The sequence below is a fragment of the Chamaea fasciata genome, unplaced genomic scaffold (assembly GCF_029207755.1).
Source record: "Chamaea fasciata isolate MVZ Bird 193981 ecotype frontalis unplaced genomic scaffold, bChaFas1.0.hap1 SCAF_6, whole genome shotgun sequence".
In the NCBI taxonomy this organism is placed as follows: domain Eukaryota; kingdom Metazoa; phylum Chordata; class Aves; order Passeriformes; family Sylviidae; genus Chamaea; species Chamaea fasciata.
In genome coordinates, this window is record NW_027094091.1 from 22,725,185 (window position 1) to 22,739,123 (window position 13,939).

The 13,939-nt window shown below is 36.4% G+C and overlaps 1 protein-coding gene across 1 annotated transcript in view; it reads right to left on the reverse strand.

The window, feature by feature from the left end:
* Positions 1-13,939, reverse strand: part of SMIM14 (small integral membrane protein 14) — a 40,550-nt gene that overhangs the window by 11,796 nt on the left and 14,815 nt on the right. Inside the window, exons 2-3 of the mRNA XM_066185633.1 lie at positions 12,734-12,844; positions 590-638 (exon numbers count right to left, since the gene is read on the reverse strand). Coding sequence (XP_066041730.1) covers positions 590-638; positions 12,734-12,808 — 124 coding nt within the window. The 5' untranslated portion in view covers positions 12,809-12,844. The remainder of the gene's footprint in view (positions 1-589; positions 639-12,733; positions 12,845-13,939) is intronic.

Genomic DNA, 13,939 nt, shown 5'->3' on the forward strand with positions numbered 1-13,939 from the left:
TCATTCAGCAAATTCCAAGCAAGTGTACACATCAGTCCTCTGCTTCATTAACTACACAGGCGCCACATCAACAGAGATGCAGTCATGGTGTATGTCAGCTTATGAGTCAGAGCCTCCTCTTCCTCACAGTGGAGTAGAGGGGTCACAGTGCTGACAGTACATCAGCCCCAGCTATGAACACGTGCGTGCGTGTGTCTGTGCTCAGTATCCAGTTTTCATTGGTTAGGCTTCTCTGAATCTGAGGAGGACGAATAAAGCACCTTCCAAATTTCCCCTCTCATGCCCCAAATCATCCTATTTGTAGGCTAACAATAAGATCTAGTAATGCTTGGGGCCTGATTAATGGTTATGCTGCTTTGTTGATACCACCAGGCTTCTCATCAATGCTGCTTCTAATGCACAAATGCTCATCACAGATTCTCAGAAGCTACCTCCCCAGCATATCTATTTTATTACTGTAGTATTTGATTTAATGTAATATGGTCCTATAATATTAAATCAACTGCTGCATTTTAAAGAACAGTCAGACTGTCTTTTAATTACTGCTGTTCATTTTACTTCCGTGAACCTGATATAAAAAGTTACTCACATTCCTGAAGGCATTCTGTGTCTGTGCAGTACGACTGGGATTGTCTCAGCTGAAACACAGAAAAAGAAAGCATGACACTTAACAATAAGTCTTGGTTGGCTTTTACTGAAATCAGGATTTAATATATTGTCAGAGTAAAGTTCAAGTATAACTGATCCTTTACTGGATCACACCTGGCTTATGGTATGTGAAGAATCCCAGGTATGGAGATAGTTTCTGAACACAATTTACATAATACCTTTAAATCACCTGACTACAGTGTTATTGCTTTCAATTCAGCCATTGAATATCTTTCAAAATCCAATTTAAAAAATCTGTAGTGATATAGGAGCTATTATATACAGATATGCTCTCAACAGATATTTTGGGATTTAAAATGGACAGGTGCTCTTACTATTATCTAGATCAAGTAACATTAAAATACTCTATGATTACATCACAATAAATGATCAGACTGTGATAATGGTTATGTCTTAATGGTTAGAAGTGAATCAGTATTTCACATTTAAACTTAGTACTTACTATTTTTTCCCCCAAGACTTTTCTTTTTGAAGCAGGTTTTATTGTGTATTTACTGTTTTTTCTCTTTACTGATGGGTAAAATTTGAAACATTTTTAGTGACTGTAATGACTATTTGATTTACAGACTAGGTAAGCTTACCAACTGCAAGAAAAGTCAACACTGGCTAACCTGCAAATCAGTACAAGTATTTTACAGATGACAGAGCCAAAAAAGGAAGACAAATATCACATTCTTTATTAGGATCAGAGATGTTAAATGGATGGGATTTAATGTGCAGCACTATGGAAATAGATTCTATCCTCTGCTTAGGTAAACATCATGGATTATTAGTAGAAGTTTTTAAAAGTACAGAATTGTTACACTGCCTTGGTTGGAAATGACATTTGTTTTATCACAGGTTTTATGATACAGTTGTGTCACAAATCCAAACACTTCTTGTCACAACAGGCTAATCTGTTTACTACCAGCGTAAATATAAAAAATTTAGAGAAGAAAAGATGGTGCTCTTTATGTAAGAAATACATGAATCATTTCCACAAAACCCATTTGCCCTCGTGTTGGCATAACTGATTCAACGTATATAGTCATATTATGCAAAACACATCAAAGAAACAGATGAAGAACTGAAGAAGCAAGACATCTGGGAAAGTATAAGCTCCTTCTTTTATCATAAAGATTGTCAATGACTGACACATTGGAAAAAGAAAAACCGTAATTGGAGACTGATCATATTAATTCTTTCATTAATATATTAAGATCTACTAGCAAATTTACTGAGACTACAAAGAAGTCTCTTAGGAAGGAATTTGGAAGGTTGGATTTAACCTTTCAGCTATTTCTATAGTTAAAAACAGCATTGAGGGTAATTCAGGTAGAATACTTCTCTTTCTTACTGAAGGAAAAAATCTATCAAACTATGCATATTTCCTGCCCTTCTTATATAAAAGCTCATTTTATTTTAAAACTTTGGAAGTAATTTACAAAGGGGAGGTTTTATCTTATCAATAGAACCCATTTGAAATACTTGAAGGATTTCCGAACTGGGATAATGGATATTCCTATACCCATATTTTAAAGAGCTCAGCAACATAATTATCTTCTGTTTGTATAAGAGTTTAATTCTGAGAGGGGCTTAATTTATAATCCCTATTTAAAACATCGTTTACAGATATTCAGCACAGAAAGATGACCAGAATTAAAATGGGCAACAGATACATGATCAGAACCACTGTACAAGCATCTCATTATCCCCCTCTGTCCCCATGATGGCAAGTCCTCATACAGCTTATCCTAGTTTGCCTAGATATAGAACATTGCCTGGGGGTGTTTTAGTCACAGTATCAGTTATCTCCCATCCTAAGTGTCACACTGTCCAAATACAACTCTTTCAAAGCTCTAGGATGGCTCTCTGAGCCAGGTAACAAATCTGTTTTCAACAGCTCAGCGAGAGGCTGCACATTGTCATCATCAGATGAAACACAGCAGATCATGAAAAATGAGCAGCAGTAAAAGAGGTTTTTCTCAATTCACTGAGATCAACAAGTCCCTTACTGTGTAACCCAATATATATCTGATTCCTTGTGGTCACTCATTTAGTCAAAAGACAAGAAACGGTTCTGGCACATGTATGAAATACTGACGTAAATTGAAAGGCTGGGAAAGGTAATGCCTTTCGCTGAAACAAGAACGTTCCTTCTACCAATTAGCTCTCTTTTGACAACGACAGCCTTTAAGGAACACTGCAACTATAGGGAAAAACTGAATGTGCAACATTTCAACAGTAAGGCAATTGAAAAAAGAGCAGTTATCAGGGACTGGAAATAAACAGTCCTTTGTATTAAGATTTTTCAAACCCCATTGGAGGGGAAGTTTGGATGAAAGTTTGTGGAATAATGGTAAAAAGCTGAACCAGACTTCACCTGTTCTCAAAACCCTCAAAAAGACTTCAAATATATTCAATGTTTTTCAGACTGGGAACACTACAGAGCTGATGAGAAAAATTTGAACAGAGAAGTAATTCTTCAAATACATTAACTCCTAGATACTTAAATTATTAACAATGATTTTGATTTTATTAATACTTCAGAGATCCTTGTGTGGCTGAAAGTGTGAATTTAGTGGAAGATTAATAGCTGACTGTCTGATCTAACATATACTAAAGTCAGCCACAGCCTTTTCATCTTTTTCCATATATTCTAAAACGGACCCTTAAGAACACAAAAATCAGGCAAGTGAAACATCAGGACATATTCAACAAAAGGAGAGAGTGAAAACTGTTACAAAACTAAATATTTGTACTATTTTATTCCATTTAAATAAAAAGGATTATATCTGAATTTTAACATTCTCTGTGCAGTTTATCATTCAAATATAATAAATGGCTTAGTGCATGTGAGCTGAACGATGAACTACTTTATTTTTTATTGTCCAAAATTAAGTAAAAACAAAATGTAAATAGCATGAAAGCCAGAAGAGAGCTAAAAAGAATAAAAAAATTACAGTTTTAGTACAGTGCAGACTTGAAAAAAATAAAAGTAAAAATACTAATTACAAATGTATATTATTTAAAATACAACTGTGAACTTTCATTTACTCCAAGTACATTTAATATCTTGAATAGCCTAAGTCAAAATAAATTAAATTAATAATCCTCAAACCACAAGAACTCTTGGTCAATAAGAATATTTGGTTTCTATGAAAGCCCTGATAATTTCCTGGAAGAGGCAGCAGTGGTTGAATCACAGCATATCAGTGCCCACCCACTGACATATTGTGAGTGTAAACTAAACACAATACCAAGAAAAAAGAAGAAACCAAGTTACTTCCAGTGGTAAGAGAAAAGGGCTCTTCCTCACTCTTGCCACTCTTGTCAAAATTTGACACTCAAATTTTGCATTGCAAAAATAAAAAAGGGTACATTTCAAATAGCTCCAAGTTCCAATTTGAAACTGTTCTTCCTTTCTTTTTCTTTTCCTTTTCCAAAATATACAGCTTTTAGCCGCAGTTCACACTAACACAGCAGTGTTTAGATCCTGCTCCTTTGAGACAAGGACAGTTTTAACATGCCATCTTGTGGATCAAAAGCATCCACCCATCAAGCACACCTGAAACCTGTTATCATGCTGCCCCTCTTTCAACAGATGCCATGTTATGGTAGGAGTCTCCACAGTTTTTAGCAGAGAGCCTTGACTTTTTACAATCCCAACTGTGAAGAAAACAGCCACAGTAAAGGGACACTGTTATTGGCCTCTGAAAACTCTTTCGTGAAGCCACCATATTAAGTAAAGTTTGTTTAGTTTTGTTTTTTCATGTGCACACAAACATGCTACTGTGTGGTGAAAACAGGGTGTGAACTTCTACTGCATTTTAGCTGCTCCACAAAATCACTGAAGTCCAAGTGAAATAGTAAGCCCAGTGAAAACATCTTCATCTAGCTAAACAGAGAACTTGTTTTCCCAACACAGAGACCTCAGCCACCAGGACAATTTCAGTCTTCCTTGAAAGAAGTTAAGCTACTTTGCAAAGATACTGGCTGTGGATAAGGAAACGCACTTTGTCTGCCTATACAGTAATTTGTTCTTGCTTCAATTCCTCTGCTTCCTCTTCAGACGGGTTTAGTGAAACTCCTCAGGTGAGTTTTCAGAGTTTGCTATGCCACAGTTCAACAGTCTCATAATCTCTGGGACTGATCCTGCAATCTTTGTTCAGACACATTTTTTTTTAAGCAAAAGTCAATAGTGTATTTCCTGAAAAAAGATTCAGGGTTTCTATCCAGTGTGAACACTTTTTCTTGAGAGTTAAATGTTTAAGAGTTAAATATTTAAGAGTTAAAATATTTATAAATATGAAGAGTTTATAAATATTTAAGAGTATTAAAAAAAAATGGACAGAGCATACAAATAAATATCAGGGAGATACCAATGATCAGACAGCTCACCAGTTTGTCATTTTTCAGGAGAAACAGCAGCACAAACCCTGTCCAAAAGCACCTTCCACCTCCAGAAATGGTGAACTAAGTAGGTAACGAAACAAGGAGAACAGGACTAATGGCAGGAACAAAATGCAACCATCAGTGCAGTCTAGTGTGAATGGCAGATGAGGTGAAAGTATATTATTTATGTAGGGATAAATAAAATATTTACATTTTAGACAGGTCAGAAAAAGACCTCCATACAAGAAATTGTGATGGATGAAAGCCCAAACAGATGTGTGAAAGAACAGGTACAAAGATAAGAGAGCAAAAATGGATAATGGTGGGAATGAAAAGAACAGTTAAGTAGGAAAGCAAGGACAAATAACTAAACGGATACAGTCACTTATTCCATGAATGCAAGTAAATTTAAAACGGAATCATAAAGACTGTTGATAGAAAATTTTATGTGATAACGAGGGCAAAGTATCATCCCTTGTGAAAATACTTTTTTGCCATTTAGACCAGCTGGAAACTCTGCTTTTGCTCTCCAACAATGCCTGAAAATGACAACGAAATGGCATACTCCTGATTGCATTCTCACGTTTCTGGGTAATGAAATAATTGTTTAAGCTTTGTTGGCAGCCACGTCTGTTCTCTCCAAACTATATAAATGATCTAGTAAACAACATAATAAATACATTGCTATGGTAGGATATCCCAGTCCTGAATACAAGCCAGGTTGCAAATTGAATTGCAGCATTATCTGTAAGAGTTCAGATTTAAAGATGCAAAAAATAACACCTACATGCATTATTCTGCTACAAGCTGGCAAAGAGAAGTAAGAGGAAAAGAATGGCATACTGATGGAATTTGACTGTCTCTTAAACTACACTAGCTTCTCTTAGAGGAACAAAAAAGGAAAAAGTGAACACTGACTTCCCCACTCCGTCTTTCATGTGTATATGCAGATTTAGAATAAATGATTGTTCATACAAGGACAGAATAACAGTCTGCAATAAAAATATAGAGCCTGGTCTTGTGAGGAGGCAACTAATTTTCTCTCCAACTGCAAGTGAGAGAGAAGGATGGTTGCTACGTTTCAAAATAATATTCCTAGATTACACACCAACTTTTAAGACTCAGAATCATCAGCCAGTTATGACAGGCGAACATCAACTTTCATATTGAAAGACATGACATTTTATGGAGGAAGATGCATCAGAAGTTCCAGGGATCACTGCAGTCTGGAGCCCTGATCTGGACATGAACACATTCTTCTCTTCATTTTTTCATTTGTTCTGGGATTGCTGTTTCACCTTGGTGTCATATAGATCCTCCTTTTACACACTTCCCTCCTCACTTTCGTACAATTGCCTGACTTACTGGTACTTCATTTTATAATTTTGCTGACCCATGATATCAATGACATCCTCCTTTCACTGAATGCAAAGCAGAATGAATTAGCAGTGAAAAGAAGATGAAACAGTGATGATCAAGTTCATTATAAGGAGCACACAGCATCTCTGACTACGTGAAATACTAAACAACAAATACACGAAGCAGAATATTAAACAAAGGCATCTGAAAATGTGCAAAAACAACATACATATCTCCCCAGAGGATATTTGTAAACTTATATCTAAAATGTAAAACCAAAATACATATAGGCTTTTTGACCAAACAGTCGAGTATCTTCTGCAAAATGATGCGTATTAGCAAAAAGGAAGTGTACTCCCACGTAGACAGTCTTGAGGAAAAGGCTTAGAACTTGCAGTTCCAAAAGATAACTACAGTTCGTAGATAACTAAGTGTTGATTACATGAGGCCTGAGAGAAAAAGCACAATTTTCTCCTTTCTCCTCAAGAGATGGCCGTGACACATCTCTGCTCATCAACGTTCAGCCATTCATAGCACAGGTTAAACGTATTAATTATTTCTGGAATATCAAGCTGAAAGAATTTTCAATGAATGATTTTTTACAGTTTGCAATACACTTTGCATGCCTCGAGATGATCATGAGGTGTGACTGAGATTTTCCTTTTTATATTGTTTTTCTTAATATATATTGTTTAAGAAGGAGCAGTTTCAAGCATACTACAAAGCTCAGGAATGGGAAATGTAAACAATGACAGACATGTTCAAAAAGTCCTGATTCCTAACCCCTTATAGACCCAAGTGGACCCCACTTTTCAGAGCTTTTTTCTTTTTTAACATGTCTAGAAAATAGTCTCCATTTGCACTGTTTGATGCAGAATTAGATTCTAGGTTATGACATGCATTGGCAGTACATGAATTCTGTAACACAGTTTTGTGGCCTTCGCCTGTGCAACACCAGTACCTTGAGCACTCAGTGAAAAGCAGAAAAATTGAAGTCAGCGGAGGAGGAGCACTCAGGTACAATCTTACCCTCTTGGAAACTCCAACCCTGTGTCTTATTCTTTTGGGCTGGTGTCTAAGCAGGAGGATCAAGTCTTTTCCCTTGCACAGGGAAAGAATGACAGCTTCTGAAGAATGACAGCTTCTCTGTCCTAATGAACAACCTATAGTTCAGCTGTTGGGAAGGCCCTTCTTTGAATCAGCTTGAATGCAGAGGACAAAAGGGGCAAGTGAGAGCAAACTGCAGTTTCCCGCTCTTGGGATGTTTGGCTAAAAACTATAGACTAGAAGAAGTAGCACCTGCTATATTAAAAAAATAGAAGGCAAACACCATGGAACATGTGTAAGAAGTCTCCAGGGCAACCTTCATATTTAAAGGGCATTTTAAATGATAAAAAATGTATTTGGTATAGCTCTGGTGTGCTTTCAGTAAAAGCCCACATCAGTAGGGAAAGCCACTTCTGCTGACTATTTAAGTTGGGCTTAGCTATGCTAACATCTCGAGAGCTTTTCAACCATTTGCAGCACATATCTATTTTAGTCACCTGTGTTTATTTTGTGCTGTTTACACAAAGTCTCCTTCAGCCAAGACTTGTGGCTATGCTGGATACTATTTCAGACTATGCCAGTTTGAAACAGTAAGACTCTAAAATGACCTGGTCAAGAGAATTATGCGGCAACTTGATTGATAAAAGAGCGTTTGAACCTATTATGTTGAAATACTTTGAGAATTTGCAACTTTTGCCATAAAAATCTAGTGACAAATCAAAATACAAGAGAGATCAAAATAAAGAATGATTTGCTCTGTATCCCCTGAAGTTTTGATGTAGCAATATAACTAAGCACGGACCATTACTTTGCAATTAGCTACCGAAGGACAAAACACAAGGTTGTAATTCCCACAGTGGTTTCTAAGTAGAGCTGTTGGCACTTTATCAAAATGGGTTCTTTTACATTATAGTATTAGAAATGTTTTGGTTAAAAAACATACTGCTCATTTTCATAAAAACTAGTATGAGAGAATTCTGAAGTCAGTTTTTGTAAAGCAAATAAAACTCTACCAGAAGGAGACAGAAAAAGGATGTTTACTTGACACAAAGTCGTGTGCTACTGGCTTGCTTGGACATTTCTGGCCACTCTAAGCAGTCATAAGCAGGTTTCAGTCTTCACGGAAGATGCTCTATGTATGATTATTCCTCACCACCACACAAACTGTGTTTTCAGTCTAGTTTTCAAACTTGAACTGACCCTTGGGCCAAGATCAGCCATGCTTACTCAGAGAGCATCAATACCCAGAGGAGAAATACAAGGGAATCAGATTTTTGTATTACAAAATAAGTGAAAAAAAGGGGAAATAAAAAGGTTTAAATGCAACATCATTCTCATCGAGGGATTTGCTGTCTTTTGCCAAAACTAAGACAGGAACCATTTCCTCTGGGTACACAGAATGTCCTTCATCATGATTCATACAAACAACTATCCCCTTGTCTGACAGATTCCCCTCAATAAAACCACTAGCTGTCATCTGCTGTTCCTCATACTTGAACTTTGGCTCTTCTTGTCAAAATAAGTTTTGCAGATGGAGGAGACTGAACAGGAGATAAAGTCACGCAAGCTAACAAACCTGCCATTGTCTTTTGACAACTCTTGTGTATCTGCAGAAGATGGAAAGTCTTGTGACATTTTTCTTCTATGCTTACTTCCTCTTATGGAAGTTCCCAATTAACTGCTATATCCATAGAGTAAACAGTGAACCCAACATACAATAGCCAAATTATTACACAATACCACCACATCTTAACAGATCATGCCGTGGGTATTACACACTAGAAATGATATTTATGAAGTCACAGCCAAAAATTTTAGATTTCTAGTGTTTCCTAGGAATATCGAGATCATAATATCTGCTTATTATTTACAGTGGCCATACTACAGAAATTTACACGTGTGAAATGTTCATATTTTGACGCCAAGGAGAACCCTGAAAAATCCACTACAGGAAAATGATAGAACATTTCAGCATAAAATAATTCAATGCCCCTTACGCATGCACATATACATTGTAAGAACTCTGTGTATGAACAATATCTCCAAGTTAACCTAATAAGCAGCAAAACATCTTTTAAAATTTTATGCATATTAGAGATACACAGTTGACTGACTATAAAATCTTCATGGTATTATGAATTAAGAAGGAAAAACCCAACAAAACAAAGCCCTGCTTAGTCAAGGAAAATGAAAGAGATAAATAATCAAGACACATAACTAAGAGGTGAATTTTTTAACAGCTTTCTTGTTTGCAATTTTCTGTTGTGTTGCTAACAACAGAGAGGAACAAGAGTTTAAATGACAATAGCTTTTTTCACTGTGTAAGCATTAATTGTACTATTAGATGAACTGAAGTCTGCATTTCAAATAGAGAATTAAACTATATGCTATATAAAACCCCCAAAGTAATGTATTCAACCACAAATTAAACTTTGAATGCCACATACATTTTCTAAGAGTTTCAAAGTAAATATACCAATTAAACTAGAAGTTAAAATTATCATATTGGAAATTAAACAAGAACTTCAGGTTCTAGAGGCAGACTTTTTCACCTCCTTCTGTTTTTGGAATAGCAATATCATTCAAATCTCCTGTACAGTTAATTCTAACAAAAATCCTGTGTATTTGAATATGCTAACTGCACATAATAGTCATGGCTGAATATATCATAACTTCCTCATTAGCAGAAGCCTTAATTCTTATCAGTGTTGGAATTCTTGTCAGTGTTAGTTTAGATAGGTATAATAAAAATCAGTCTGTAAAAATTAGTTTACTTTCACTCAAATGCAAGTTTTAAAAAAACTACAATTAATCATGGGGGGTTTTGCACAATGTCATTACTGGATTGAAAGACCCTAAAACTAACATTTTCACACTTGGGCATCTCCTATGTATATTATTCTGTTAAATTCGATTTACATTATTCTGTTAAATTTGACTCTGCTAAATCTCATCTCTGAACTTCTGCATTTACAATGCTTAATCTGGAGACAATTGCAAACACCTTGTTATACAATTTGCTCCAAAATCCTATTGAGTACTGCCAGCTATAACACCATTCCAATGTACTCTGGTGCGTTTTATACCTATCTAGGTTAAAAAGAAACAACAATCAAATACATATAGGAAACCATTTGGGGTACATAGCATATTTGGATATCTTTTTCTCATCCAGAGTCTGGACAGATCATTTTGTTTATCACAATAATTTTGAAGTTAGGGTTTTGAGGATCCAATTTTTAGAGGTAGTGTGCACCCAGTCTCCATTGAGACTTGCGGGGTTCAGCCGTTTTGAGAACCACGTGTTCTTTTCAGCACAAATAGTAAAACTCCTGTCTGCTTATGTTGTATAAGACTGAGTGACAAAACATCAACTTAGAAGGCAAACTCTTACTGAAGCATAAAAGTTACAGATGCAAAAATGGCTTAGCAAGTCTCCTGCTGAGATCATACAACAGGTTACTTGAGGATAGTCTGGCTGCTGACTGAGACTTCTGAGACTTTTCTTTTCTAGATTCTGCTAAATTATCCTAGCTAGTGATTTGGTCTTATAAATATTTAGGAGCATCTGCTTTGCTTTTTAGGAGAGATGAAATCTGGAATTTCCCTTTACTCCCCACAGTTTCAAGTGCTACTCGTTATGATCTTTTTGGAAGGTGGATACTTAGCAATAAACACCATTCCTGCAACTACAAAGAACATTGTTAGACTGCTCTTGGTGACTGCCCAAGAGCATGCACCTATTATGTGCTCTGTTTACATTCATAACACAGGAACACATAACACAGGAATTTGTGTTCCTCCAAATTATCTATTTTTACCCATTTCACACTGCATGGAGCAGCCCAGGAACAAAATCTCCCAGATATCTGTGGCATTTCTTCTAACTTTGGACACAACTCACCCACATTGTTCATAACTAGAATCCTCCAGCCACAAGAGAGAGAACTGGCTGACCAGTGCCATTGCCTGTCAGTATCTTACAGCAAAAAATGAAAAGATAAAAAAGTGCTGAATGGGGGTCAAAATTCTGAACCATGCTGGTTTAGATTTGCACTTGACAAGCTTGAGGAAAAAGGGCACCGTCCTTTCCTCCTCCCAGCTTCTGAACTTGGTCCTGGGTGTTCCTTTCTCACCACTTCAGCATGTGTTCAGAAGCCTCAAGGTTCAGAATCCACACAGCTGTGGGATGTGGCACAAACATAATGTTGAGGACAAAAAGGAAGACCTTCTTGGGAAAGAACATATATACAAACATCCATATAAGGGCAGCAGGGAGAGCTCAGAAGATTTTGAAATTGTGCTTTAACTGGGAAGCATGAGCTAGGATGGCTAGGCACGACGTAAAGGCTCCACAGAAAGTACAACTATTCTCCACAAAAGCCTCAATTTTCTGCGCCTTTGTGTCAGCAGCACCTTTCCAAAATACTGTTAAGAAACCTGTTGAAGAAGGGCCTGGTCCTAGAGAGAATCTTTTTCACACGTAACTGCCTTGAACATTGATGTACTCAGTAAGTTAAAATAATATTAATTTAGGCCCTAAGAAAGAAAATGTTATAAAAAGAAACATATGAAAACCAACAAAGGGAAGTACACCAAATGAAGATATATAGTGTAATCTTAAAAAGAATTTAACCAAATGAGAGCTGTAATCAAGCTCCCCTAATTGCTCACAGTTCATAATTGTTAATATTATTTTAAATATATATATACTTTATTTAAAAAAAAAAAGAAGCACTTTGTAGCTTCTTTTTCAATGGACATTGAACTAAGTTCAATACAGAAACAAAGAAACAGCTATTTGACAGGTCACAGAGCAACATACATAACTTGCTTGAAGTTGCTCAACCCATCAGTGACATAGCACGAAACAGAACTCAAAACTCAGAATCATTGGATTCTCAACCTCAGAACTTCTTAGAGAGTCGTTTTAAAAATTTAGACATCATTAGCTTGCCATATGAGTATGTGCAACTTCATGCATTGACTACAAAGACTTTGCTGGGTAGTTTCCTTGGTTTTAAGCAGACTGAAAAAAAGGCATATAAAAGAAACATTTCAACAGAAACAGTGTCAATGCTGCCAAAATGCAGCTCTGGGAAATAAACAGAAAGCTGTAATTTGTATTGACTATTCAAAAGCTCATCAGAAAGTTGGATACACAGATTCTAACTGTACATGCTACTGAATAAGCAGAATCAAAAGCACCAGTAACTGCAAATCTGCAAGAGCTGAAGTAATGTCTGAATAACCACCCTTCCAAATATCCTCATGTTATCCTTACCAGATTGATTAATCTTCTCATTGCATGTTCATGCGAGCAAATGCATTCACAGGGATCAAATCCACCTTCTGCCATGGCTCTCTGGATAAACCTGAACTTGTCTGTGAACACCTAAGAAGAATAAAAGGACAATGAACTCTTTTTCAACTGACCTTATTTTCCAGAGACTCACACATCAAGTTTCAGTTCATTTAATGCCAGGGTGAAAAAGCAAAACAAAGCGGGGTAATCCTATTATTCCTTTGGCAGTATGAATGAAGAAGTCTGGTATGTGCAGTTACATTTTGATGTTGCTGAAAACACAGTCTCACACAATTTTTTTTTGTGAGACTGTGTGTGTCTCCCCTGGGTTTTCTCACATACCAAAATGAAATACATCCTAACAAACATGAAGCACAAAGATTAAATTCTTGTCTCGCATCTGCACAGTGGGACTCTTAAGTATACATATACAAATTGAAAGGTCAGGCAAACCTGTACTCCTAATAAAGTGGTGGTATTCTCCCTCCATATCAATGTACAGGAAAATAATTTAAAACTCAGTAAGTTTTTTGCTAAAGGAAACAATCATCTTGTATAATGAAAGCGAGCAGCAGGGGTGCAAGTACATTCACTTGGAAACACTAAAAATGGAGCTATGCACACTAATTTTAGATCAAAGCAGTAGGTTAACTTAGCAATACATAATGTTCAAAGAAACTAATGGACATGGTAGGAAATCAATTCTACATTATTCACCTGCTAAAACCACTTATACCAGACATGAAAGGCATGTTCAAATGTATGTTTACTATTTACCAATAACTTTTCAGTATTAATTAAGGGTCAAACCATGCAGCAGACTGCAAGGCATTTCTACCCCTGTGGTCAAATCTGGGATTGATTTTTCGCAAATGAGGACTCTTAGGACATATCAGGTAGGTCTGCAAAACTATACTTAAGAAATATTTTTCACTTGCCACCAGTAAAGCTGTATTCAGAATGTGTTCGTGTTGCATGCACTCAGGCTCTAATGTGACACAACAGGCAAGCTTAACAAATGCAGCAGCACAGAGCAGATACAACCTCTCAATTCCTAAAATAAGTACTTTATGAAGGTACCAGCCATTTGATAAGGGTGTGCTTAATCAACAGATGTGCTCTGCAGTCATTGCCTATAAAAACTTCCAGCCTTGATCACACATGAGCATTTTAATGTTTCAGTGT